This window comes from Erinaceus europaeus, chromosome 18, assembly GCF_950295315.1.
Source record: "Erinaceus europaeus chromosome 18, mEriEur2.1, whole genome shotgun sequence".
NCBI lineage: Eukaryota > Metazoa > Chordata > Mammalia > Eulipotyphla > Erinaceidae > Erinaceus > Erinaceus europaeus.
Window position 1 is genome coordinate 75,467,573 of NC_080179.1, and position 27,988 is coordinate 75,495,560.

Here is a 27,988-nt window from a genome sequence, read left to right on the forward strand (position 1 = left end):
TGTGAAGGAAGATATAAAAATGGTAAAGTAAAATAGTCATTTTGAGAGAGGTCTCAAGAAATATCCGATGAGATAATAAATAACACCAAAGGAGAACAGACATACAACCTCAGCATTTGAGTGCTATGAAAACCTAGCACTTACATGCCTACGATTTATAACAAAGTAATTCAGGATAGGCTTTAAATTTTTTAATCACTGTTATTTGATGGCTAGAAAAACCAGAATAAACACAGACAACTACCTTAATTACTACCAACTCTTCACTGTGAAAGAATGAGGGTATGGGAAGTGCCAACTGCAACTCCTAATTTCAGACTTCAATACAACCATAACTTCCTCAGCAAATTAGAATGACCGCAATAGTCCCTCCCAGGTAAAAGTCAATGAGAATTTTAGTGTTCAAATATTTTTTTTTCTACTTTCATGTAAGAAAAATCAACCAAGGCTCAAATGAAGTAAAAAACACTTCTCTACCACCATGGAATTTTCTGGGGAAACACACAAACACACACACATGCACACACACATGCACACACAGACATGCACATACAAACACACACAAACACACACACATACACACACATGCACACACCCTAAAACTTAGTAAATCATTATGGCCTTGGAGATAATATAAATTATTGTTTGCTTTCTTAATATTACTTTTTAACTTTAGCTTCAAACTTCAAAGTAAAACTCAAATCAAAAGTTATTTTTACCTCTATCATCTGAAATCTTGGTATGTCTTTTATGTAACTCTAAATAATTATTTTAAGTAACTTACTCCAGGAGTAACTGCCCTCAGATAAAAGGAATCTGAGTCTCTACAGGAAACTCTGGAAGTTCTTTCAAAGCAAAGCTCTTTCATTATACTATTAGTTCGGTCTCTTGTAGACTGTGTAGAAAAGAATTTATTAGTTTAACTCTTGCTCACAGGAATGGCTGGGAAAAGAAGCTAATATGTCATTTTAAATGTGGAAAGAGACTGCTTTTCAGGCTGTATAGGCACAGAAATTAATGACACGGCCAGGTACAGAAGTAGAATGGACATTTATATTAAAAGTAAACATTCTCGGGGCCAGGCGGTGGCGCAGCGGGTTAAGTGCACATGGTGTAAAGTGCAAGGACCAGAGTAAGGATCCCGGTTCGAGCCCCGGGCTCCCCACCTGCAGGGGAGTTACTTCACAGGTGGTTAAGCAGGTCTGCAGGTGTCTGTCTTTCTCTCACCCTCTCTGTCTTCCCCATCTCTCTCCATTTCTCTCTGTCCTATCCAATAACAATGACATCAATAACAACAATAATAGCTACAACAACAATAAAACAAGAGCAACAAAAGGGGAAAAATGTACTTGATTCACTTGAAACAAGAAGTCTCCTTTTTTCATGCTGAAAAATCAGTGGGTTAATTGTGAAATTCATTAAGGAGACTAACTGACCCAACGTAACATCTTTACTTCCTTTGTGAAGCATTTCAAAATATCTAAATGAACACAGGCATGCATATTTCTGGGGCTGATTGTTCATTATCAACCTTGCTAAACAAAATTTCTCAAATTTGCAACGTGCACAAGCATTAAAGTGTTTAAGAGCTCCAGCACAGAAGATAGTAGCATTTTGCAATCCACTATTTCTTCAGGCAAACGTGTTTACAGCTTCACATAATCTGCAGAACGACAACATTCCCTAGAGCTAGGACTTCCCTCGGCAATGGTGACAAGCGCCACAGCCTTCCGTATCAGCTTCAACTACCGTGGACCACTCACCACTCTGAAGTGTCGCCTACGACGGTGTGTAGGTAGCAGCTCCAAATACTGGTGCTACTGTCACATGTGTCTAAATCATACTTTAACAATGGAGGTTTAGCATGAAACTCAAGATGGATTATTACAGGGTGATAAAAGTGCTGCTATCCACCATAACACTACAGAGGGATGCAGACCTGGACAGTGGAGTCTCTAACAGTTCAATTACCTCGGCACATAGCAAATCGGATTTCCGGTTCATATGGGACTGCTCTACGATTTAGAGAAACAGTTATCTCCAAATGTAGGTTATTGCTATGCAGATTCTCAGACTAAACTGTCAGATAACTAATGTGATCATTTTTATTGAAAATAAAGTGAAGGAAATACAGTAAATCAGATACTGTCAACGACCATTGAAATAGTTCCTATGTTATTAACTAAGCTTTTTAGGGCTAATCTCTCTTTTTACAAATAAATACATTTAAGACTAGGTAATTAAAATTCACAATGAAAATATCTAACCGCACCTGGTCAACTACAAATAAAGTTATTTCTATGTCAAGACTTACGTAGGATGATTTTATGCATGGGATACGGCTGATTATAAACAACTGTCCTGTTGTAACCATTATTTACACAATAAAAAACATTCTAAGGTGCAGGGAGGTAGTACAGAAGAAGTTAACCAGACTTTCTTGCCTGAGCTAGCAAAAATCCCAGGTTCAATCTCTGGGACCATTATATGCCAGAGCTGAGTAAGACCCTGGCATTTATGTGTCTCTCTCATGAAAATAAATCTTTAAAAGATCACTTCATTTGATATGATGACAGAAACTGAAAGGGAAGGGGGTGGAGGGAGACAGACAGACAGCCAGCCATTTGCAGCACCACTTATCACGTGTGAAGCTTCACTTCTATAGGCGGGCGGGAACTGGGGGCTTGAGTCCATAGTGAGTTTGACAGGGCATGGCAACATCTGGCTCTGAAAATAGATCTTAAAAAGAAAAGTAATCCTACTGATCTATACATGCACTGAAGGAACTAACCATTATGTGCTCATAATTGCTTCAACTTGAAAGCAATGTTATCTCAAACTGAATTACAGAAGTATTTCAGTTACAAAATATCAACAGGGAGTCAGGTGGTGGCGCAGTGGATTAAGCTCACATGGCACAAAGCACAAGGACCAGCGTAAGGATCCCGGTTCGAGCCCCCAGCTCCCCACCTGCAGGGGAGTCGCTTCACAGGCGGTGAAGCAGGTCTGCAGGTGTCTGTCCTTCTCTCCCCCTCTCTGTCTTTCCCTCCTCTCTCCATTTCTCTCTGTCCTATCCAACAACAATGACATCAGTAACTACAACAATAAATCAAGGGCAACAAAAGGGAATAAAAAATATTAAAAAACTTTAAAAACATGTATTTAAAAAATTAAGAGCAAGTGAACGAGATACATCTTAAAATTCACTTAATTCCACATTTAATGGTGGTCCTGGCTCAAAACTACAGTAATAATGTAATTCTGTTGTACTTAAGTCATCGTTGGGTGCTTAAAATAAAGGTAAGAAAGTAAGTACAAAAAGGGGAAATTTCTGGTATTTCATAATCTGGACTTAAATTCAATCAGAAATCACCAAAGCATTTATTACAGCTTTACCCTATATTCATTCCATGTGCTGCACAAATGCATGCTATATGAGAGTAGGGCAGATACTACAAAATGATGCTATTTGAAGTGTCACGTCTAGTATACAATGACGATAAGCTCAAAAGAAAACGAAAAGCTTCTATGGGGCAAAAACAAGGATAATTGTTTTGTTTTAAATTTACATCTGAGTTTTATTTGGAATGGCAGTATTTTTAATGCTACGATTTTATTTGCATCTACATTGAAATCAGCTGTTACTCAAACAAATTTCACTGCTGATTAGATTTTTTTTTTTTAACATTTGCTTCTTATTCAGTGATTCTGGTCTTTAAAAGATCTGCATGAGTATCAGGTGTCGGATAAGGGAATCACAAAGACTGAAAAGCAATATCACTTATTAAGAAGCTGCAGATGACCAGGATTCTGGCTTTGGGTAATCCATTTAGATCAGCATGGCTGTGTCTTAAAAGGACAATTCTAAGATCACAATATAGGCACATCCTTCAGAAACAGAATGAGTAATGAGATCAATGTCAACTACACAACCTCCCATATTTACATGACATCACTGACAGTCAATAAGACAGAACAAAGAAAACTTTTGTGACCTGCTCAGCCCCAGAAAAACTGGGGTTCTTTTGAAGCAGACTCTGTAAAAAAAGGTTGAATTATCACGTGACAAATAAAGCTTTCGCGTATTACTTCAGATTGAAGAGTAGCAAGCTTCACACGTGGGGTAAAGGGTGTTCTAAAAAATAAGGGGAGATACAGACAATAGGTAATGTTAAAGATTTTGATAAACTAGGTGGAGACCAATATTTTTCAAACTACATTACTTCAATAGAACAAATATTCAACATCTAATATTAACCTGAATGCTTAAAAATATCTAATGTCTAAATGTACTATTAACTTTGAATCAAAAAGTGCCAGAAAGGAAAGTAAGTTCAATATAAGGGAAATCTGCCCCAAATCACAGCTGTCACATTTTAAATTGCCATATATACCAACACAAACAGTAAATCACACATTTGTAAAACACTTTGCTCTATTTCAAAAGAAAACAAATGCTTATGGTCACAGACACTAGGAAGCTGACAGCACAGTGTAGCTTGCTTTTTTTTTTTTTTAATTATAACAATGACAACAGTACTCTAAGAGAACACACCATTTTTGGCAGCTTGTTTCCTACACTGAGCCAAACAATAAAATTCACATATGCCTAGACATTCAGGAACTTCTGGATACTTTGTATGTGCTTCCTGGAAAAGGAAATAAGTGTTTCTGATCAAAGAGGAGTTGCGTTCCCAGGAATATAGCAGGTGCCGTGCATCTGAACACTGGCTCCCTATGGTGATCATTTATGTCAAGATAAAGGAGCTGAAATCAACAATAAATAATCAACAAAACAAAACAAAGAGCGATCGCAAAGACTAGCTGCAGAAAATTACCAACTTACCCATCAGATTTGAGTTCATGAAAGGTGTTGGGGATAAGCCTTCATGGGCCCCTAATCGAGTGTCATTCAAGTGATCACTGAAATGAGGGCTGTCTGTAAAAGCCTGGGGGAAGAAAACCAGAGCATTAGATCTTGGCAGTTGCGTTTGAGTAGGACAATAGTTACCTATATCAGACTTACAAATGGCCACTCCTGACCACCTTCCTGCTTGCTACATGAAAAAATAAGCAGAAGTGTTCCTTCTTGTTAAGATTTCAAACAATATTCATTAAGAAAGAGCAAGAGAGGGGAAGAGAAAGGGAGGCCAAAGCAGTGCTCACTTCTGGCTTTAGGTAACATTGGGAATTGAACCTGCAGCCTCGAGGCATACAAGTTTTAAGCTCTAGTGGACTGAGCCACACTTTTAAGCCTTTAAAGAAAAGAAAAATTTGCCTTGGGAGTCAGGCGGTAGCGCAAGGACCAGCATAAGGGTCCCAGTTCGAGCCCCCGGCTCCCTACCTGCAGGGGAGTCGCTTCACAGGTGGTGAAGCAGGTCTGCAGGTGTCTCTCTGTCTCTCTTCCTCTCTCAATGTCTCTCTGTCTCTATCCAATAACAAATAAATAAATAAAATTTAAAGAAAAGAAAAATTTGTCTTATCTTAAAATTAGCTCTATGATCTATCTCTACCTAGCAGGAAATTCTATAGAACATTCTTTTAACTAGGACAAAGTAGAGGCTGGGATGGGGGGGGGGGAAGGTGGGGGTGGCTGAGGTGGGGTCTGGAGTCTAATGCTCTGTGATGAAGAAGGGTGACAGTTTGCAGCTCGGTGAAGGGTGAGGTGTGCAGCTGCTGACATCTATCTTGGGAAGATATGAAACTGTACCTCTCTGACAACAATCCTATAAGTTAACATTTACTCAGCCAAGTTTTTAAAAAGTTAACTATGCTACCAAACAGTATTTGATTTTATTAAAGAATTCACAATAGAGTGAATAAAAACAAAAAGGAAAAACTAAGAATATATACCTTAAAACTATAATAAATTAGGCAAACATTCATCGCTAGTCTCTTTTCTCTACTCCAATACCCTGCTAATAATGAGGTAGGCTAATTAAACTTACAATACTAAAAAATATGTCACATTTCCATGTAGTAAAAAAGAATCTTTTCCGGGGCCAAGTGGTGGTGCACTTGGTTGAGCACGCATGTTACAACGCGCAAAGACCCAGGTTCCAGCCCTGATTGCCACCTGCAGGGGGAAAGCTTTGCGAGTGGTGAAGCAGGGCTGCAGGTGTCTCTCTGTCTATCTCCTCCTTCCCTCTCAATTTCTGGCTGCATCTATCCAGTCAATAAAAAGATAATAAAAATGTTTTTTTTTTAAAAAAAAGAATCCTTTCCTAGATAGAAAATAAATGTTTAGCAAACAAAGGGCCATTTATATCACACCCCTCTTTGATACTAACACAACAATATACACTTTTATGGGAACTGATCCATAAAGAAACTGAAGTCGTTGATTCAGATTCTTCAATCAGAAAAATGAAACGGCGGCATCCTGAATACAACAGCTTGTCTTATTAATTCACAAGCTTCTAACTGAGGTTTGCCTTTAGCATAAAACATGGTCTGTCAAGAGCGAGGGTAAGAGAGAGATCCCAAACCTTACAAACAACACAGCTGCATTTCTAGTGAAGCTGATATTTAGTTATCAGGATCTAGTTCAGGCATCTCTAAACAAGGCTTTGAAAACCTCTAGCTAGGGAGTCGGGCGGTACTGCAGCGGGTTAGGCGCGCATGGCACAAAGCACAAGGACCGGCATGAGGATCCCGGTTCAAGCCCCGGCTCCCCACCTGCAGGGGAGTCGCTTCACAGGCGGTGAAGCAGGTCTGCAGGTGTCTGTCTTTCTCTCCCCCTCTCTGTCTTCCCCCTCCTCTCTCCCTTTTTCTCTATCCTATTAAAAAAAAAAAGAAAGAAAGAAAAAGAAAACCCCTAGTTAATCAAAGCAGCAGGTGATGCCTGACTTTTCACCAATGACCAGAAAACCATTTATAAGAGGTTAAAAGGGGGGAGGGGGTGCGCTACCCTCACTTACAAGGAACAGAAAACACGAGGAGCCTCCTAGGTCAATCAAGTCATTAATCACAGAACATTTATCATTACCCAGACAGCAAGCTAACATTCGAGACATTAATGGACCTGAAACACGTCTCACGATCTTTGCTGGTATGACCTCAGTGCAACCAAAGGGTTAGGCACTAAACAGCTGTCATATGGTCACTACTGCTTATGGATGGATGTCAGGACTCTTTCTGCCACTCCATTTTCAAGTGAATCTTCTGGGAGTGCTAACTCCATTTTTATTCCATTAATTTATTTTATTTTATTCCATTTTTCTCTTCTTTAGACTCACACGCAGTAGGCATTCAAGACCCCTCTCGGTGACATCTGCATCCTATTTACCGTCACAAGGGTGCAAATACTCTAGTAGCCACAGCCACAGTCCAGTCTGCAGAACGGCATGCAGCAGAAGCCGGGCCCAGAGCAGAACGCTGGAGGCGTCCTTTATTGGATAGAGACAGCCAGAAATCCAGAGGCAGGGGAGACAGAGAAGCACAGAGACAGAAAGACAGCTGCATGGCGGGCCGGCCGGCCGGCCGGGGCGAGTCCTGGTCTGTGCGCACTGTCGCCTGTGCTGCCAGGTGCGCTGCTACCCACCCCCCACCCCATTTTTCTAGACTCGTATTTTGCTGACTCATCACAGGGCTAAGAGGAAGGAACCCAGTAAGGACTCCGCCACCCTTCATTGCCAAGCTTCAGCTCTTTCTTTTAAAGACGTGTATTTCCCTTTGACTTTCCAGGCCTCTTCGAGAATTTTCACTCAACTCGGGGCTTTGGGCAGCTGCTATTGACCGACCATTTAGCAGGTACGGAATTTCGGTGAGGAACTGGTGGGGAATCCTTCAGTCCCTTGAGTGCCAAGAGTCTGGCCGACTGTCGCAGCCAGTCCGATAGGCGGGTGGTGATGAGCCATCTGCCTGCAGTAAGCGGGCCTCCCGCACAGGACACTGACGCGGGGCAGCGGCCACAGCATCTCAGCCCTGCTGCGCCTGCCGCTGAAGGACCCGAGCTGCTGAGGATGTGAGTGTGAGGCAGAGACACGCTCCCTGGCTTCTCACAATCCCTAAGACGGAACAAGCTGACTGAGATGACAGCAACCATGGCTGGTGCGCCCGCGTGAGTGAGTGTGAGTGAGTGTGAGTGAGTGTGTGTGTGTGTGTGTGTGTGTGTGTGTGTGTGTGTGTGGATGTGGGTGCGTGTGTGTCTCTCGATTTTCTGATTGCTGAATTTGTCAGATCACTGAAATCTTTATTTCTTTCCCCACCAGGTTACTGCTGGGGCTTGGTGTGTGTAGGACAAATCTACCATTTCACTGACTATTTTTCCTTTTTTTAAAAAAAAAAAATTAGATAGGACAGCAAGAAATTGGGGGGGGGGGGAGTCGGGCGGTAGCATATTGGGTTAAGTGCACGTTGCATGAAGCACAAGGACCGGCATAAGGATGCCAGTTCGAGCCCCCAGCCCCCCCACCTGCAGGGGAGTCGCTTCACAGGCGGTGAAGCAGGTCTGTAGGTGTCTGTCTTTCTCTCCCCCTCTCTGTCTTCCCCTCCTCTCTCCATTTCTCTCTGTCCTACCCAACAGCGATGACATCAATAACTACAACAACAAGAAAAAAACAATAAGGGCAACAAAAGGGAAAATAAATTAATAAAAAATATATATATAAAGGAAAAATGGGGGGAGAGAGAGACACCTATAAACCTGTTTCACCTATTATCTTGATTTATCCCTTAAATTGCACTCATATGTCAACAAATGTACTGCAAACCATTAACCTCTCAATAAAATGATTCAAAAGAAAACCCGCATGCTTATACTTGTCTTAAAGATTAAAATACCACAACTATATTCTTGTTAAAAAAAAAACTTTAATTTTTTAAATTTTACTTATTATTGGACAGAGAGAGAGAAATTGAGAGAAAAGGGGGGGACAGAGAAGGAGAGAGACAGAGAGACACCCGCAGCCCTACTTCACCACTCGTGAAGCTTTCCCCCTGCAGGTGGGGACCAGGGCCTTGAACCCGAGCCTTGAACACTGTAATGTGTGTGCTTAACCAGGTGCGCCATCACCTGGGCCCCAACAACTGTATATACAGTTGTTTAACAATCCCTTACTCTTACAGTTTTTCTAAAGAGAGAGAGAGAGAGCTTATTCTCTTTTATTAACGAAAGACAGAAAGCAAGGAAGAGAGAACCAGAGCATTATTTTGGCCAAAGAGATGCCAGGGGTCAAGCTGGAAACCACATGCTTGCAAGCTGGGGGCTGTGCCTGCTGTGCCACACTGCCTGTCCTACATACATACATACATATGTATATGTATATTTATATAATTTATATATTAATTAGAAAGATAGGAGGGGGATCCGGGCGGTGGCGCAGTGGGTTAAGCGCAGGTGGCGCAAAGCGCAGGGACCGGCATAAGGATCCCGGTTCGAGCCCCCGGCTCCCCACCTGCAGGGGAGTCGCTTCCCAGGCGGTGAGGCAGGTCTGCAGGTGTCTGTCTCTCCTCCATTGTCCATTTCTCTCTCTGTCCTACCCAAGGAAAAGAAAGAGAAAGAGAGAAAGGAAGGGAGGGAGGAAGGGAGGAAGGGAGGGAGGAAGGGAGGGAGGAAGGAAGGGAGGAAGGGAGGAAGGAAGGGAGGGAGGGAGGGAGGGAGGGAGGGAGGGAGGGAGGAAGGAAGGAGAGAGAGGGAATGAACCAGTCATCAATCCTCAATCTGGTACCATCTGGTGCCGGGGGTTGAACTCAGGACCTCATGTGTGAGGAGAGTACAATGCTTTATCCACTGTGCCACCTCCCGGACCACTACCCATTTGTTTTTTGTAGAAAAAAATAAGTGACATGGGAATGGGGAAAAAGTACATCTGCAAGGACCTTTAAAACTACAAAAACAACTGTTTTTAAGTTTAATCTAGTGCTTTTTATCTTTGAATAAGAATTTATAACAGTTGTTACAAAACTTTACTGAACACTTTTTAACTGGCATCACTTAAAATTATGGATTCTTCACTTATCTTGGATGAATCTGTTTTTAAATATACGTCTATACAGAAACCTGTCATATTTATTATCAGAATACTACCAATAGGATATAACAAAACTTTATAGCAAGTATAATAAATACGAAGTCAAGGGCAGCAAAGACGCATTGTTAAGCAGGCAGAATAAAGAGCATGAAAGGACGCAGCCTCTTTGCTGACTACAAGACAACTTCTTTTCTTTTTTTTTTTTTTTTTAAAGATTTTATTTATTTATTAGAAAGATAGGAGGAGAGAGAAAGAACCAGCCATCACTCTGGCACATGTGCTGCCGGGGACCGAACTCAGGGCCTCATGCTTGAGAGATCAAAGCTTTATCACTGTGCCACCTCCCGGACCACAAGACAACTTCTTAATGCAGAATATACCAAAGGTCTACCGTTCTACATCTAACATAAATTTAGCAAAAGATGTGTACATCACATTTAAAACTGCTTTACTAAGAATATAAAAATGGGGACCGGGCGGTAGCGCAGCAGGTTAAGGGCACGTGACGCAAAACGCAAGGATCCTGGTTCGAGCCCCAGGCTCCCCACCTGCAGGAGAGTCGCTTCACAGGTGGTGAAGCAGGTCTGCAGGTGTCTGTCTTTCTCTCCCCCACTCTTGTCTTCCCCTCCTCTCTCCATTTCTCCCTGTCCTATCCAAAGGAAAAAGAACATAAAAATGGGGGGGGGGGGGCAGTAGTACAGCAGGTTAGGCAGACGTAGCGCAAAGCGCAAGGACTAGAGCAAGGATTCCGTTTGGGGACCCCGGCTCCCCACCTGCTGGGGGGGGGGAGCAGGTCTGCAGGTGCCTATTTTTCTCTCTCCCTCTCTGTCTTCCCCTCCTCTCTCCATTTCTCTCTGTCTTATCCAACAACAGTAATAAAAACAGCAACGATGAATAACAAGGACAATAAAAAGGGAAAAATAGCCTCCAGGTGCAGTGGATTCGTAGTGCAGGCACTGAGCCCCAGCAATAACCCTGGAGAAAAAAAAAAAGAATATAAAAATGGGAATAAAGAATAGGGAGGATTCCAATGGAGGGGCTGGGATACAGAACTGTGGTGGTGGAAACTGTACCCCTTATCCCACAATCTTGTCAATCATCATCAAATCACTACTAATAAAATATATATATATATATACACACATATATGTTGAAACATAAAATGCTTGTTTACTACAGAACTGGCATAATGTATAATACTATATTATTAATCAAACGAGACTGCATGAATAAAAACAAAGGGCAAACATATTAGATACTATTTACATTAAGTTACAGTATGGACAGAGTTGATCTAAAATGTTTGCGTTTAGGAGGAAGATTCTATGATCAGAATGAAGTGAGAGTGTAAATTATGTCATATTAATAATGTTCATTTCTAGATTTGGTGTCAGTTATGCTGCTGTGTAAACTCTTAAGAACTCACTGAACTATACATACAATTATGTTCATTTCTTTTATTAAGCTTGAATAATGTACATTAAAATAAAAGTAGTAATATAAACAAGTTTAAACATAGAAAAAAAGGTCTGAAATACTATGGTATTAATAGTGACTAGTTTGCTTTCCAAAGAGCAGTGAGCTATAATAAATCTCCAATACCCTATGCCAATCTTACTTAAAGAACAGTTGGGGGTGAGGGGGACTGGGGGGTGAGGGGGACTGAGCAGTAAAGAGTCTAGCTGAAGTGTGAGGACTGAGGTTCAAGCCCCTGTTTCCCACACATAAGGGAGAAGCTTTACAAGAGGCAAACAGAAAATAACTTGCAGTGCAATTTTGTTCGCTATACGTAACAGTGACAACTGGTGCTTGTGTTTTACAGAGTTAACCTATCATCTATAAAATTATGCTATAAAATATTGCATAGCATACATAAGAACTTTTGAGGAAACCTGCTGGTTTAATTTATTCCTCAACTAACATCCTGACTTTATAGTTGTAAAAGATTCATTAAACCATTACATCCCATGGTAGGTAAACCAGGTAAAATGGATCAATGATGTAGTGAATCAGACTTTTTGTGGTGAATAAAGTGAACTATACACAGATGCTGATATATGATGATGTACACCTGAAACCTCTATCATTTTTATAAGCCAATATTATTTTAGGTAATTAAAGCATATTTTTTCTACTTTTCTTACATAAAAAATTATTGGGGTGGTAATGATAATGGTAATTTCAGTTGTTGATACAAAGGTGCGATTTGCCATCTCATCATGACAGGTGTCTGTGAAACACTCTCACCCCCAATTGAGGGCCTTTCCTGCCGTGGTGCAGCAGGACCCGCCAACACCCTCTCCGCCCCTCATCCTCCCCCCCCCCCCCCCCCCCCCCCGCTCCTCTGCGTCGGTGTAATGCGCCACACCCAGTCCAGGCCTCACTTTCTACTACTCTTTCCTTTCTTAAGTTCTACCTATGTGAGTAAGACCACCTAATATTTGTCCTTTTTTTTTTTTTAACATTACTCCTTTGAGACTGATCCAAGATGAAACAATGGAGATGACTACCATTTCTTAAATATATTTTATTTGTAAGAATTTTGGTCCATACTCTTAAGGGATAAAGAATAGGGAAGTTTCCAATGAAGAGGATGGGACACAGAACTCTGATGCTGGGAACTGTGTGGAATTGTACCCGTTTACCTCACAGTCCTGTTCATCATTATTAAATCACTAAGAATTGTTTTAGGGGGGGAGTCGGGCTGTAGCGCAGCGGGTTAAGCGCAAAGCACAAGGACCGGCATAAGGATCCCGGTTCGAACCCCGGCTCCCCACCTGCAGGGGAGTCGCTTCACAGGCAGTGAAGCAGGTCTGCAGGTGTCTGTCTTTCTCTCCCTCTCTGTCTTCCCCTCCTCTCTCCATTTCTCTCTGTCCTATCCAACAACGACGACAACAACAATAATAACTACAACAATAAGACAACAAGGGCAACAAAAGGGAATAAATAAATAAAATAAAATAAAATATTAAAAAAAAGAATTGTTTTAAATTGTATGTTAATGGGAGTAGAGAGAATCTGTGCATTACTCTGGTACGTGCTGGTGGCGACTGAATGCAGGACCTCAAGCTTGAGAATCCAATGCTCCGTCATCTCTGTGATCCTCCTGGACCACAACCTCATCACTTTTAACAACTGAGTAAGTATTATAGTACTAAATGACACGAACGGAAGGGGGCGGACGGACACACACACACACACTTTTCTTAACCACTCATTTGTCATTGGGCATCTGGACTACTTCCAGATTTGGGCTATTAGGAATTAGACTGCTATGAACTTAAGTGTACAGTGTACAAAGATCTTGTGGATAGGTATTTTTAGTTTTTAGGATAAATCCTCAAAAGAAAAATTGCTGGGTCACATGGTAAGTCCATGTTTAATGTTCTGAGAAATGTCTACTTTTTTCACATCAGTTAGACTAGTCTACATGCTCACCAATAGTACAGAAAGGGCTTCTTCTTCTCCCCCCCCCCCCCCACATCTTCAGCTATGGTTGCTTTTGTCCTTTCTAATAGGTGACATTCTCACAGATATAAAGTGGTATCTTACTGTTGTCTTTAATTGCATTTCTCTGATAAATCAGTGACTACAAACTTTTTTTTCCACATTTGTTGGCTCCCTAGACCTCTCCTTTGGTGAGAATTCTTTGTCCTTTCCTCATTTTTCCATTGAGTTGTTTGCTTTTCATTGCTGAGTTTGGTAAGCTCTTCAGGTATTTTGGTTATTAGTTCATCTGATGTATGTATAAAGATCTCCCATTTTGTATGGTGTCTTTCAATTTTGTTGATAGTTTCTTTTGCTACGCAAACACGTCTCAGTTTGATGCAGTACCACTGGTTTATGTTTATTTCTGCTTTCTTTGTTCATGGAAATGAGTCTCTGAAGACATTTCCAAAGTAGATATTGTGAAGTGTTCTGCCAATATTTTCTTCTTTGTATTTGACAGTTTCTAGTCTAATGTCCATGTCTTTCCACTCCTGTTTTAAACAATTAAGAGAAAGAGAAGACTGACTAGAGAAATGTTCTGCCATTTGTGATGTATTTGTGAAAAGAAAAAAAAACACCCACACACTTATTTGTTGTTTTCATGCAGTGACAATTTATAGTGCTAAGAACTTAACAAAAGTCCTTACTCATATAAGGCATTTGTTCCCTGGCTATAAATTTATTGTTTGCTGTATTTTCAAAAAGTGTGGCTTTATTAGATCATTTTTTCTATTAGAAAATAAAGTCTTTCATAGAATGTTTGAGAAATACCGATCTATATCTTTGCTATTAAAAAGAGGTCTTTAGACAACCAAATACTAGGTGAGCTGAGATGCATCTTTGGGTGAATCCTATATAAAGAGCCCAAATATTTTAAACAAGGACAGAAAGGGAAAACACAAGTGCAACTTGAACTGGGTGTGCACCAAAGCACAGGGTCCTAGGGAAGAGGAGCGGGAGGAGACGGAAAGGGCCTTGGGGTCATGGTGCAAGATGCGGGAATAGGACCTAGGCTGGGGGTGAGAGAGCTTTGCAGACACCTGCCCAGAGGGAAATGAGAAATCAGGCCTCTGTGTCAATAACTGTACCGAAAACCATTAACTTCCAATAAAATGACAAAGTAAAAAACAATAAAAAATGTTTGAGAAATCATTCAAGGGACTTATATGCAGACTAAGGTTTCAGAAGAACTAGAATATATTATTTTGTAATCTTAAGGTAAAACTCCCTTATTTCTGCTACTATTACCAGCAACACCTCATAAGTTCCCAAGTCTCCAAAAAAAAAAAAAAATGTTGTTTTTAAAGTGGCGCTGGGGACTGGGGGATGCCCATAGCACTGTGCATATGTGGGCCCGTGAGTGCTTTCCCAGTTCGGTTCTTTTTAAAAATCCTATAGATAGAGGGAGAGGACAGACTAGAAAGACACTAAAGCTCTGTTCCACTTACATGAAGTTCCAAGTAGATCACATCTGTAAGGCATGATTTCACTGTCTTAGTCTTATATTATTGTAACCAGAATAAAGTTAAAAACAAACAAAAAAAATCAAAAGCCTGGTTTTACATATTTTAAAGCCTTTTTATGTCATTTACCTCAACTAATGACTGAGTATATAATCTCAATAAATACTGTTGGCTGATATGAGATCAATTAAAATCAACAAAGCAACAATACAACTTTACTAAGTCATCTAAACGCAACACAGGATGGCAACTATTAAAGAGAACAATGTTTTAACAGTCAGTACAGTAACATATCTGGAAATAAATTTTAGACTAACAGTTGCCCATATTTTATTTTATACAAAATATTTTATAGGCATAAAATAATTATATATTAGGCAGAGAGAACAAAATATATTAGTATATAATATCGAATCTGTGCAAAATTTACAAGAAAATAACTAGATACTCTCAAAGCTTCTTCTCCCTCTTTTTTTTTTTTTGCCACCAAAGTTATTGTTGGGGTTAGTTGCCTATATGATCACTCTAGATGGGTCCTTGGGCATAACTGTTGTGCTCAAACAGATTTGCCACCCAGCCCTGTCCATTCACTCAAAGTGTTGCTGTTAGTCATGGTGTGTGTGTGAGTGTGTGTGTGTGTGTGAGTGAGTGTGTGTGTGTGTGTGTGTGTGTGTGTGTGTGTGTGTGTGTGTGTGTGTGTGTGTGTTGTGTAAAATACACATCAACCTAGAATTCTGTACTTAGTGGACAAGAAAAAGAGCATTTTTGACACTTAGAAGATAAAAAATTTCATCAACACCAAGCTCCATAAAGAATAATGGGAGGGCTGTGGTGGCACCCCGGGCTGAGTGCACATATCACCAAATGCCAGGACATAGGTTTTGTGCCCCTACTCCTTCCTTACCTGCAAGGTGGATGCTCAATGAGCGGTGAAGCAGGTCTGCAGGTGTCTATCTTTCTCTCCTCTTACTCCACCCTCTCACTTTTCTCTATCCTGGGGGCCAGGCAGTAGCGCACTGGTTAAGTGCACAAAGCGCAAGGACTGGCATAAGGATCCTGGTTTGAGCCCTCAGCTCCCCACCTGCAGGTGAGGGTTGTGTTGCTTCACAGATGGTGAAGTAGGCCTGCAGGTGTCTGTCTTTCTCTCCCCCTCCTCTCTCCATTTCTCTCTTTCCTATCCAACAACAACAACAACAATAATCAACAAGGGCAACAAAAGGGAAAAAATGGCACCGAGACCCAGCAATAACCTTGGAGGGGAAAAAAGAATAAATTCTGTCCTATCTAACAAAAATTAGGAGGAGGGAGGAGTGGAAAATGGCTACCAGGAACGATGGATTCATAGTGCCAGCGCCAACCTCCAGTGATAACACTGGTGGCAATAGCAGTAATAATAGTAATAATAAACTGTAGTTATGAACAGGGGAGATAAATAACAGTTATGGAAATAGACTTTACTCTTGGGGCACAAGAGGTCATAAGTCCAACCCCCAGCACCATCGTAAGTGTGTTGCCATAAAGAAACGAAAATGTGCAGTTATTCAAGAATGCAAGTAAAAGGCAAAACTTTTAACCAAACTCATCAAGAAGAAAAGAAGAAACAATATACTCCTATCAAGAATGGGGTAGGGAATGTAGTGTACATATAAACGATAGTTTTCCCAACATCAAAACCAAGGCAAAGCTAGCCAAACTTACAACCCACACCACAGTACAGTGAACTACGGTGAAATCCTGCCATTTCCGACAACACGGAGGGAAGCTGAGCATGTTGTGCTAAGCAAAGCAAGTCAGCTGAAGAAAGAAAAGAATCCCATGGCTTCACTCATACCTAGTGTACAGAGAAAACAGACAGACGAACTTATTAAGACAGTAACGTTGGGGGAAATGAACACAAAGGCAGGATGAACACTGGTGGTTCTGTGGGGGGGGTGTCACAGAAACCAAGTCAGAGCACGCGTAACTGAAAACTACAGGCTTCACGCAAGATTAAAAAAACTAAAATATTGTGAAAATTGAAGGTTTAAATTACATATCTCAAGACATGGCACTCAACGGGGTGTGACACTGTAGCCCCATTTGTTTCTCACAAATTTGCAATATGCTATTACAAAATGATTCTGATATCCTGTAGAGCTCAAACACATTAACTTCATTTAATCTGAATACTATTTTCTAAAATATTCTGAACAACTTATATATGAATCATGATTTCTATTTATTCAGAAGAAAATTTTATGGGGCTAATATCAATTTTTAAAATATTTTGTTGCAAACAATAAAAGATTTACAATTTACAATAGTCTATTAGAAAACTGGAAACATAGTATGAAGTCTAAAACACATGGATATAGCGAACTATGGTGCTGTGTATTTATTTGCATATTGTTTATGAATATCACATTAACTATAACCTAATCAATAGGGTCTTATTCAAAATCGTTGCTTTACACAGTAGGAAATAATACCCATTAAGAGTAATTCATTTGACAAACTTCACTTGTCTAATGGGAGAAGTCTCCAAGCTTAGGCACTCTGTTCTTTGCATCACAAAACATATTATCATTGTCACTTGATGTCTACCCTGGGGGTTTCATAACCAAGCACTGTTTCTATTTCTGGGCTTGTACTCTCACTAGATTGCCATTATAACTTATTGCTCTTTAGCATAATAATGATTTCCCTATGAGAATGAGTACTCCTTCTGTCCAGGGAATGAGGACCGAGCATTTTGTTTTTCCTAACTAATTCCGGTGACTAGAAAACAGTAGAATCTCAATTCTTCATAACTGGAAAGTCAGAAAATAAAGTGGGACTTCTATGCAACCAACCTACAATACTTCAGAAGTCCAGAAAGACTGCAGAATTTTATGGAAGAAAGGTACTAAAGAAAAAAAAAAAAAAAAGGTTGTAGTAAGGGGCAATCAAGCATTAACACTTAACCCGAAAGGCCTTAGAAAACAGATACGAAATGAGACAGAGCGTCAGCCTTGGGCCCGCGAGGCTGCACGGCGGCCGCGACGACGGCATCAGTGCTGGGAGCCGGCTGTCTCCAGCAGCCCACGGGCCAGAGTGATGCTCTAGGTCTCTCTTTCTTACTCTATCTGGTGTTCATAAAATCTGTGAGATACATATCCCTGGTGCAGGCATGTTTGGTTTATGAATCTTATACTTTATTACTAAAAACAAAGTAATTTCCTTTCTTAAAGGCTGGATTGTTTTAAACTGATTTAGAGAAACTGAAGCCTTTCCTTGCAAACTCTGTATTGTATCCCAAGAATACAGGTGACTAAGAACCTACATTGGTAAGAGTGTAGGCTGCTCAATTCCCCTCCAATAATGCCCAGATTTCAAGACCTTCAATGCAACAAACATTTATAATGGTTTACGTTTTATTTTATTCCTGATCTATACAATCTCTGTTGGACATTCTACAATGTTAACAGACCTCTCATTTTGTTCAGGATATACACCAGGAATTAAAAACAGCTGTCTCTCCCACCCTCCTAGGGAGAGAGGCAGACTAGGAGTATGGACCGACCAGTCAACGTCCATGTTCAGCGGGGAAGCAATTACAGAAGCCAGACCTTCTACCTTCCGCAACCCACAACGACCCTGGGTCCATGCTCCCAGAGGGATAGAGAATGGGAAAGCTATCAGGGGAGGGGATGGGATATGGAGATTGGGTGGTGGGAATTGTGTGGAGTTGTACCCTTCCTACCCTATAGTTTTGTTAATTTATCCTTTCTTAAATAAAAAAAAAGAAAAAACAAAACACAGCTGTCTCTAAGGCGCACCCAAGACTTGGGAATCCCTGACATAGCTTTGTGACTTTTTGTAAACTTAAATATAAGAAGATGAACACTTGTAGATTACTCAATAAATTACTGATATCAGGCCATAAATACTTTGTAAGCTTCTTCCATTTAATGTTTTTCACTTAATTTTTATACAATTAAACAATACAAATTTCTTTGCAGATGAGAAATCTAAGGTTTGGGAAATAAATATCTCCAAGGTCATATATAATAAATAGTAAAGCCAGAAAGCAAGCATATCTAACACATTCCATAGCATATAGTTTATGAATAAAAGGTGAATGCATATGCTGTCTAATTACTATTTCTTTAAACTGTTAACAATCAAACTCAATTTTTCAGTAACACAAGGATTTCACGGTAGAAAAAATGGGAAAGGTACGTTCTATTCCCATTTTAAGATTGATAGTAACTGGGTGGGGGCAGATAGCATAATGGTTATGCAGAGACTCCCAGGCCTGAGGCTAGCTAGCAAAGTCCCCACACCACTATAAGCCTGAGCTGAGTGGTGTTTTAGTTAAAAAAAAAAAAAAAAGGTTTACAATAACTTATTAAAAATAGAGTATTTTTATAAGAAATACCATTGTTTTGTAACTTCTCCACTGTTTTGAAAGTTCTGGCCAAGCAGTTCTTCGAAGAACTGTTTTAGTCAGGCAAGAGCAGTATGGTTGAGTGCAACACGGTCAGACTGCCTGGCTGAGGCTTCATGCTTACTGCCTGGTCACTCATCTACCTTCTCTGAGCCTCAACTTCATCAGATTCTAAAGTGGACAGAATTTCAAAATGGCTTATTGATGAGCTGGTGTGAAGCTTAAAAGACCAACAGATTCAAGTAGGTTTGTAAATTTCAATGTGACAAATGTTGATTAACATTGTTATTAAGTATATTCATCCAGAATCTGTCACTTTACTCTCATGAAGAATATCTAAACTTACAGCAAATAATAAACAAAATATTGGGGCCGGATGGTTGAGTGCACATGTTACCCAATAACGAGAAGTAGCCATTACAAGAAGGGACTTCAGAGAAACTCCACGACTGCTGTTCTGACTACTATTGGTTAGCTCTACAGACCGAATGATAGGACTTAAAGGAGAGCTGCAATGATCAATCCAGATCAAGATGCTCCTTCCTGGACACACAAAAAGAAAAACTTACACTGAGGAGAGACATGAAAGAGAGCTTTCCAAAAGATCTGTATTAGACCATGTCATCAGGCACTGTCCCTAGAGAGAGTGGTCAGACAAGAGCTAAGAAAGTTTGGCTGGATAAAATGGAAAAGCAGACAACCTGCCCGTTACTAACGTACATCTCCTTCATTTTAAATGCTTTCAAGAGACCTAAAGGTTACATTATCAAGCACCCTCCCCTTTTCATATTATTACAATTTGGAGGTAGGTGTTTCTAACACAATCAAGGATAGCGAACATCTCTTTTGGTTTACTTCAACCTAACTTTAAAATTTGCCCTTTTCTTAACCATAGTTTTCTTTACATTCAGAAGGCGCAGTTACATAACAAAACAGAGCTCAACAGGAGCACGGATGTGATGTGCAGAAAACACTTAGTTTGGTTCTCTGTCCCTCCTGTCTTTCTTTGCTATGTAACTGCTTCATCTCGAGTTTTATACCTGAGATCAAGAGGCATAAAATACTATTTCAAAATTTGTGTGTCCTTTCTAATTACTGCATTTGAACTCCTAGTAGCTATAAAACCTACACCATTGCCCCCTCCAAAGATAAAAAACGAGAGCAAGTAACAAACCCTCTAGTGAAAATATCTACTCTAAAGGAGAAGGGAAACTCCCTGCTGAATTGTCTTAATCCGTCAACACTGACAAACAAGGGACAATGTGTAAAAAACTTTCCTTTTTTTATTCACGCTGCTGGTTTTCTGTTGATACAGAGAACTATGAAAATCAAACCATCTGGTAGTTGTATAAAACCACCACCACTAGCATTCCAGGGCCTAAACAAGACATAATTGAGTTTAATTCAAAGGTCCTATCGACTCTACCTTTATATATTCTTTCCAAACCTTTCAAGGTATTCTCTCTCCTGAATGGCACCACTGAGGAGATGGTGGGGATGTTAAATCTGTATGATCTTGTTCACTTACAATATTTCGTAGATGTATTTGAATGACAGATCCAGAGAGAAACCAGAGCACTGCTCTGCTCACCTCTGGCTTCAAGCGGTGCTGGGGATTGAGCCTGGGGCTGCAGAGCCTGGGCGTGAAAGTCTTTTGCATAACCATTATGCTGTCTAGCCTGCTTCTGGAGGGTCTGATACACCTTCCTCAGTCACCAGGTCCTCCCCGCCTCGCTTTGTAAAATCTATCTTCTTTCCATTATTTTGTTGTCTTGATTCTATCATCTTACTACAAGTCTTACTTTAGCCAAAGTGGACGCTGTACCAGGTCATTCTTTTTCCTGTTACTCGTTTGCTTTGAGTCCATGCTGTATGCCACAATAAAGCAATCTTTATTAAGCCTTGTGTTACTCCCCGTACAAAATATCTACTTAATTGGCTCTCTATTCCCTACAGGATAAATTACCTTTGTCTATGCAATGTTTACCCACCTTATCTCACTACGTATCTACAAAGTATCACTGGTGTTTGTGATATGGAGCTCTGTACTCATAGTTTATCATTCTTCTCCCCCCACCCCGAAAATTGCTTTTTTACCTTTACGTATACGCTAATGTCCTATACTGTTCTCTGCATACTTATTTTCCTATGAATTCAATCCTAATCACCAGAGGTAACCTCCTTCTCTGTCCTGAATGCCATTATATTCAATAAAACTAATTTTCCAATTATTGCCAGGCTAATTAGTTTGTTGACTACTATTTTATGAGTTATAAATTTTTAGAATTTTTAAGTCTTTAAATATGACTTTTATCTCAAACTGAAATCCATGAACTGAAAAGTATGTATTTATTTATTCTTGAAACCTTCAAACTAGGAGACAAATTCCTCAAAAGCAGGCACACAATATTTTTATCCTTTTTAAAAAAAGAATGATTTAAAACAGATTTTATTTACGCTGAGATATTACCAAGGTCATTACTGACAAACATAAACAAATTACATATTAGGTTCTCCCAAAACTCCAGTCAGTAAAACCCTTCCGGAGGCCAGAAAGTATATTTTGGATAGATCACTCATGAGGGAAAGCGAGACTCTATTAGCCAAGAACAACTTGCTAGCCATCAAACTTTTCCAAGTGGTTCTTGGTCAGGTTCTGATATTATATTATCAATGAAATAGATCTTTTTTGGTGAAAATTGCAAAAATGGCCAACATGCAGCTAAAGAAGTATTAGTAATCTCATCCAGATACCCTTAAAGGTTACATTTTAGTTCCCACAGAATTTGAATGCTATGCTTAGTCTAGCTGCCATTCAAACTTTTGTTTCTCTCATACCAAGATTTTTTTTTTTCTCTCATCAACAGCTTTGTTTGTATCTCTTAAAAGATTAGGATGACTTCAAACACTTGTCCTTTCATAATGTCGTTTTCTAGCCGTTCTAAATAGGTTGCTTCCATATGTGTTCCTAGCAAATCCTTCCAGAAAGGACCACTAGGCTTTAGAACAGGCATACCTCTTCATTGTGATGAGTAGCACAAGACATAAAAATGCCCATGATTTACCCCTTGATGAAAAGTCCCTGAGTTTATTAGTCATATAAAGCAGCTAAACTAAGTATTTCAAAGGCAAGTCATTGCTCCACTAGCCAACTAAGTAAAGTAGCTATTACTAGTGGCCCCCACCCTTGTATCAATTAAAACAGGAAGAGGAAAAAAGCTGGGATGAAGACCGCCTATAGTCATACAGCAGGTATGTCAGAAATAAAATCCACAAAGCTTGATTTCAACAACCGAATTCTCAAATTTTACTGTCTCGCAATATACTAATATGCATCTTTAAATGAACTCATATCCTTTATCTCTCTTTTCTCCCATTCCTTTTGCATATGGCAGAAAGTTTAAGATGATCTTTGATTTAGGGAATACTAATGTACAGGAAATGCTAATGCATGGAGGGTAAAAGTACCAGCACAGAATTCAGAAGTACATTCTGTGATTAATTTAACTGTTTAGGCAAATTTTTTATGTAATTTATATCAATAGCAGCCATCTCAATCCATACAAATCTCAACCTAAGTTTTAGGTTACTTATTATGAAATAAAAGGACTAGATACAAATAACTAACATAGTTTCTTGTTTCAGACTTGTATGACACTGTAAACATCAGAGGGAAGGGCAACATGAGTAGTTATTTCATTCTGCATACCACATCATAAAGAGAAATAGGTCATAGTGGAAATTAAAATTAAACAACTAGAAAAAATGAGTACTCAAATGCTACTCAACTGCTTCTTAGGAAGGAAGGAAGGAAGGAAGGAAGGAAGGAAGGAAGGAAGGAAGGAAGGAAGGGAGGGAGGGAGGGAACTAACTACAATACGGTCACCTATTAGTGAAATCGTTGCCTTTTAAACTCAGGAATGAATGAACATCAATAAAGAAAGTTCTCTTTACAAGCCCTATCGAAGCCCCCCAGCTCAGGGTGTCAGCTTCAACAGAACTTTAGCACTTTGAAGCTGGCCTGGGTTCCATGCAACAAGAGAGCAGGAAAACCAATAATGACACAGACTATTCAAACTTCCATGAACTAAAATGATGAGGCAGTGCTTCAGAAAATGGAATCGCACATCAGGAGATGCATGCGTGCGCACGCGCACACATGGGCATGAAGGACTATGAGCTATTTGGAGAAAGAATTGTGGTAGTATTAATAGCAACGGCACATTTATAAAAAAGCGTAAGGAAGTAAATGCCTCAGAGAGCCAGTGGCGGCACATGCAGCTGAGTGCACGCATTACAGTGCACAAGACCCTACGCTCAAGACCCGTCCCCACAAACAGAGGGAAGCTTCAAGAGTGGCGAAATAACGCTGCAGGTCTTCCTCCACGCCCCCAGGCCTTGGACAAGTTGCTCCTGAGATGAGATGTATCAGGCACAGGAACAACTTGTCCAAGGTCATGGAACCCATTTCTCCAGACGCTGTGATCTTAAAATGCTTTACCAGCATGATGAATCCACACAGTGATTTGTTACCGTAGGACAAAACTCTTTCACAATTTGTATTACCACCATCTAGTTTAATCTTTTCCATCTTAAGCAAAATTTGATTCTTTCTTTCCTTGACTTCTAACCCAATTAATCTAGCAAATCCAAAAATTAGCCAATTTTATTATATACAACAAGCATGAACAGAGCATCCATAAGATATAAAGTACTGCACTAGACACACTGCAACTGACGTCAGGGTTTGCCAGAAGGAGACTTTTCTCAAGAAAGAAATGAACCGCTGAAGGGGAAAGGAAATCGATTTTATGTTTTTTATAAACTTAGAATTAAAGTATATTAAGCATGACAGGATCAGCACAGAACTCTTATTTATTATAGTTAGAATGAAGCACACACGCAGATGTGTTTATTCATCTGAATCTGCTCCACTGACATACAACCGACAAGTTGATTACTTTTCATATAACTCAGATTACAGCCAACTGACATGCAGCAGGTTATAGCAGGCACTGGCAGGCAAGTTCTGTTTGTCACCTCATGCATTCTTCACAGACACCCAAACAGTAGTAAGTTGCCCACAATCATACGGGTCATAAGCAGCAGAACTAAAATTCACAGAGTCCAGCTCCAGTCTATGTTGTTTTTTTTTTAACATTTTATTTGCTTTATTTAATGATAGTGAGAGAAATACAAAGAGAGAAGCACCAGAGCACTGCTCAGCTTTGGTTCTGGTGGTGCTGAGGACGAGACTTGGGACCTCAGAAACTCAGGCTGAAAGTCTTTGCAGAACCATTATGCTGTCTCCCCAGCCCCCAGAGTCTGCAGTCTTAACCATTGTCTTCTGAAAGGAAAAGGAGTGGGAAATTCTTTGTACTCTAGAATAAACCCTTAACATGATAAAAAAAAAAAAAAGAAGAGGGGAGGGCTGGGGGAGCACCTAAGTAGAATGCTTTGTATGCTGGAGACCAGGTTCCATCCCCAGTACTTCATATAAACAGACAAAACAACAACAACAACAAAAAGACTAAAACAGACAGGCCATCATAAGCAGCAAAAGAGTGCTCTGCTACGTGCCCGCCTGCCTGCCTGCCTGCCTGCTTCTCCCAAGGCAAGAGAGGTTCGAGAGGGCAAATGAGTAAAAAAGAAAGAGTGGAGAGATGAAGACCATGGTGTCTTTTCCCTTTATGCCCAGCACAAGATCAAATATACAAAACGTTTGTTTGCAGCAAAGGGCAGAAAATAAGGGTCATTAATAGTAGCTTTTGCCCGTGTCTAAACTCTTGCATAACTGGTTTTTCAAGTTACTGATGCTTTAACTAGATCATTACTTTCACATATTTCTAAAAATGTATGCACTATACTTTAAGATGATGCTTTTAGGGGGTCGGGCGGTGGCGTAGTGGGTTAAGCGCAGGTGGCGCAAAGCACAAGGACCGGCGTAAGGATCCCGGTTCGAGCCCCCGGCTCCCCACCTGCAGGGGAGTCGCTTCCCAGGCGGTGAAGCAGGTCTGCAGGTGTCTGTCTTTCTCTCCCCCCTCTCTGTCTTCCCCTCCTCTCTCCATTTCTCTCTGTCCTATCCAACAACAAATTGCCACAACAAGGGCAATAATAATAACCACAACGACAACGAAGCTTACAACAAGGGCAACAAAAGGGGGAAAAAAAAATGCCCTCCAGGAGCGGTGGATTCATGGTGCAGGCACCGAGCCCAGCAATAACCCTGGAGGAGGGGGAAAAAAAAAAAAAAAGATGATGCTTTTAACTAGCCTACATATGTGGCTACATATGGGCAGGATATCAAGAGGACATAAGCCAGGACCCTCACGAAAAGAGAGATTTGAGAGCACAAGCCCCGAATTCTGTGCTAGGACACAATCAGTCTCACCTCCACATGTGGTAAGAATGCTAGCCACACTTTCACTTCTTCTATAGGTAGTGGCTGATTTTCATGTGTGACTAACAAAAATTCTACATTGTACACGTCGGAAGAGGGGTCAAGCACTGGTGTGCACAGTTAAGCACACATATTACCATGCACAAAGTCCGAGGTTCCCACCTGCAGGGGGAAAGCTTCATGAGCAGCGAAACAAGTCAGCAGCTGTCTCTCTTCCTCTCACCCTCTATATCTGTATCTCTACCTTCTCTCTCAACTTCTCTCTGTTCTTATCAAGTAAAATAGAAAGGGAAAAAATGGCCATGTGGATTAGTGGATTTGTAGTGCCAGCACCCAGCCCAGCAATAGCCATGGTGACAATAAAAAATAAAATAAAATAAAATAAAATAAAGTAAAAAAGGGTAGGAAGAGATAGAGAGAGACACCCTTAGCACTGCTTGTTAAGCCCCTGCCCCCCACAGGTGGGGACTGGAACCTAGGTCCTTCCCACTGTAACATGTGCACTAATCATGCATGCCATACCTGCCTTCAATTTTCCCACTTCTAAGAAAAGTAGCTAAAATATAAGTACGAGTGGATTTAGTCACACAACTTTGGTGGAACTAATTTATGCATTAATATTACAAGGGCAGAATGGTTATCTTTGTTAAAATTAGATTTTAAGTCAGAGCTTATTAGACAAACAGTTTACATAGCAAATAATCTCTTGAAAAGCCATTAATAATATGTATTCACACATAAAGTCCAGAGTAGGAAATCCTTTGTACTCTAGAACATGATACATGATAAAAAGGGGGGGGGGAGGGCTGGGGGAGTGTTGGCTTTGTGTATTCTTACAGCGTGAAAAGTACAGCAACATATTCAGACTTCAAGTGTAAATGATTTTTACAACACTAAAAATATTCCTTTTGTCATATAGTTTTTGTAGAGGTGAGGAAGAAAGTAGCAACCACTCTATGTCAAAAACACATTTGTATAAAATCATAAGTAAGCTTACTATGCCATCTGCGGCTTAAAAATCATGGGTAAAATAAGAAGATTATTTTGTGTGTGTGTGTGCCGTTAAGAGTTATCGCTGTGGCTTGGCGCTGCCCAAGGAATCCACTGCTCCTGGAGGTCACTTCTCACATTTTGTTGCCCTCGTCATTGTTGTTCGATAGGACAGAGATTGAGAGAGGAGGGGAAGACAGAGAGGGGGAGAGAAAGACAGACACCTGCAGACCTGCTTCACCGCCTGGGAAGCGACTCCCCTGCAGGTGGGGAGCCGGGGGCTCGAACCGGGATCCTTACGCCGGGCCTTGTGCTTCGCCCAGGTATGTTACCGCCTGGCCCCCCAAGACTAAATTTTCAGATGAACAAAAAACAAAGTAACATGAAGGTGAAATCACCACTCTATCTGACCCCTGGTTAGACAGGATATGTACATGTGTGTATTTCTCAAAGACTGGGGATACCAGAGATTATTTAACTCTGGATTTTCTAACTCAAAAGTTAGTTTGTTATAAAAATCAGTTTTTGCTGCACACAGCATACACTCAATAAACTATGAATATAAATAAATACACTGAGTAACAAGTAAAGAATAAATTAAGAGTATAAGTGGCATTTTACATGTGACCTATATATTATACAATAAAATGATAAGCAAGATGGATTTTGAAGTCCATCTTCAGAGACAAAGCTCATTTCACAACCATGAGATTTTAGGTTGTTGGAAAAGTCATGATACATTTTTACATAGAAAACCAGGAAAAATATGTCATGACTTTTCTGACAACCTAACATATAAAAGCTTGGACACATTCTCCTGCTCCCCTTAAACAAACAATTAGTACTCAGAGGAAAAATAAGTAAATATAAAATATGACGGCAACACTTTGATACATTTTTGAAAATAGCTACCTAAAGCAATATATAATCCTATATTGAAAATAATAGCATTTTCTTCATTATATAAAATTCCTCTAAAAACCTAAACAGGAAACCTACTTTTTCTATTGACAATATTATTCAAAGAATCAAAAACTTTTCAAGCTGTGAGGAAATCTGGAAAGCAACCGGTTTAATTATCTCTTAGCTAAAAATACAGATTCAAGATTAAATCTTAAATTATTAGTAAATACTAAAAGCAGAGTATATCGCCTTGTGAAACCCAGGACAGTGCCCCTCACTTCCTTACTTTCTCAGCACTAACACCCGAAAGGGAAAGAATAAAGCCTCATCTCTATCTTTCTGGACACTGTGTAACTATTCC

General features: G+C 40.2%; 1 protein-coding gene across 2 annotated transcripts in view; it reads right to left on the reverse strand.

The window, feature by feature from the left end:
* TCF12 (transcription factor 12) overlaps window positions 1-27,988 on the reverse strand; it is a 296,687-nt gene that overhangs the window by 178,991 nt on the left and 89,708 nt on the right. For both annotated transcript variants that reach the window (XM_060178210.1, XM_060178211.1), the window contains exon 5: window positions 4,847-4,949. In XM_060178210.1, coding sequence (XP_060034193.1) covers window positions 4,847-4,949 — 103 coding nt within the window. The remainder of the gene's footprint in view (window positions 1-4,846; window positions 4,950-27,988) is intronic.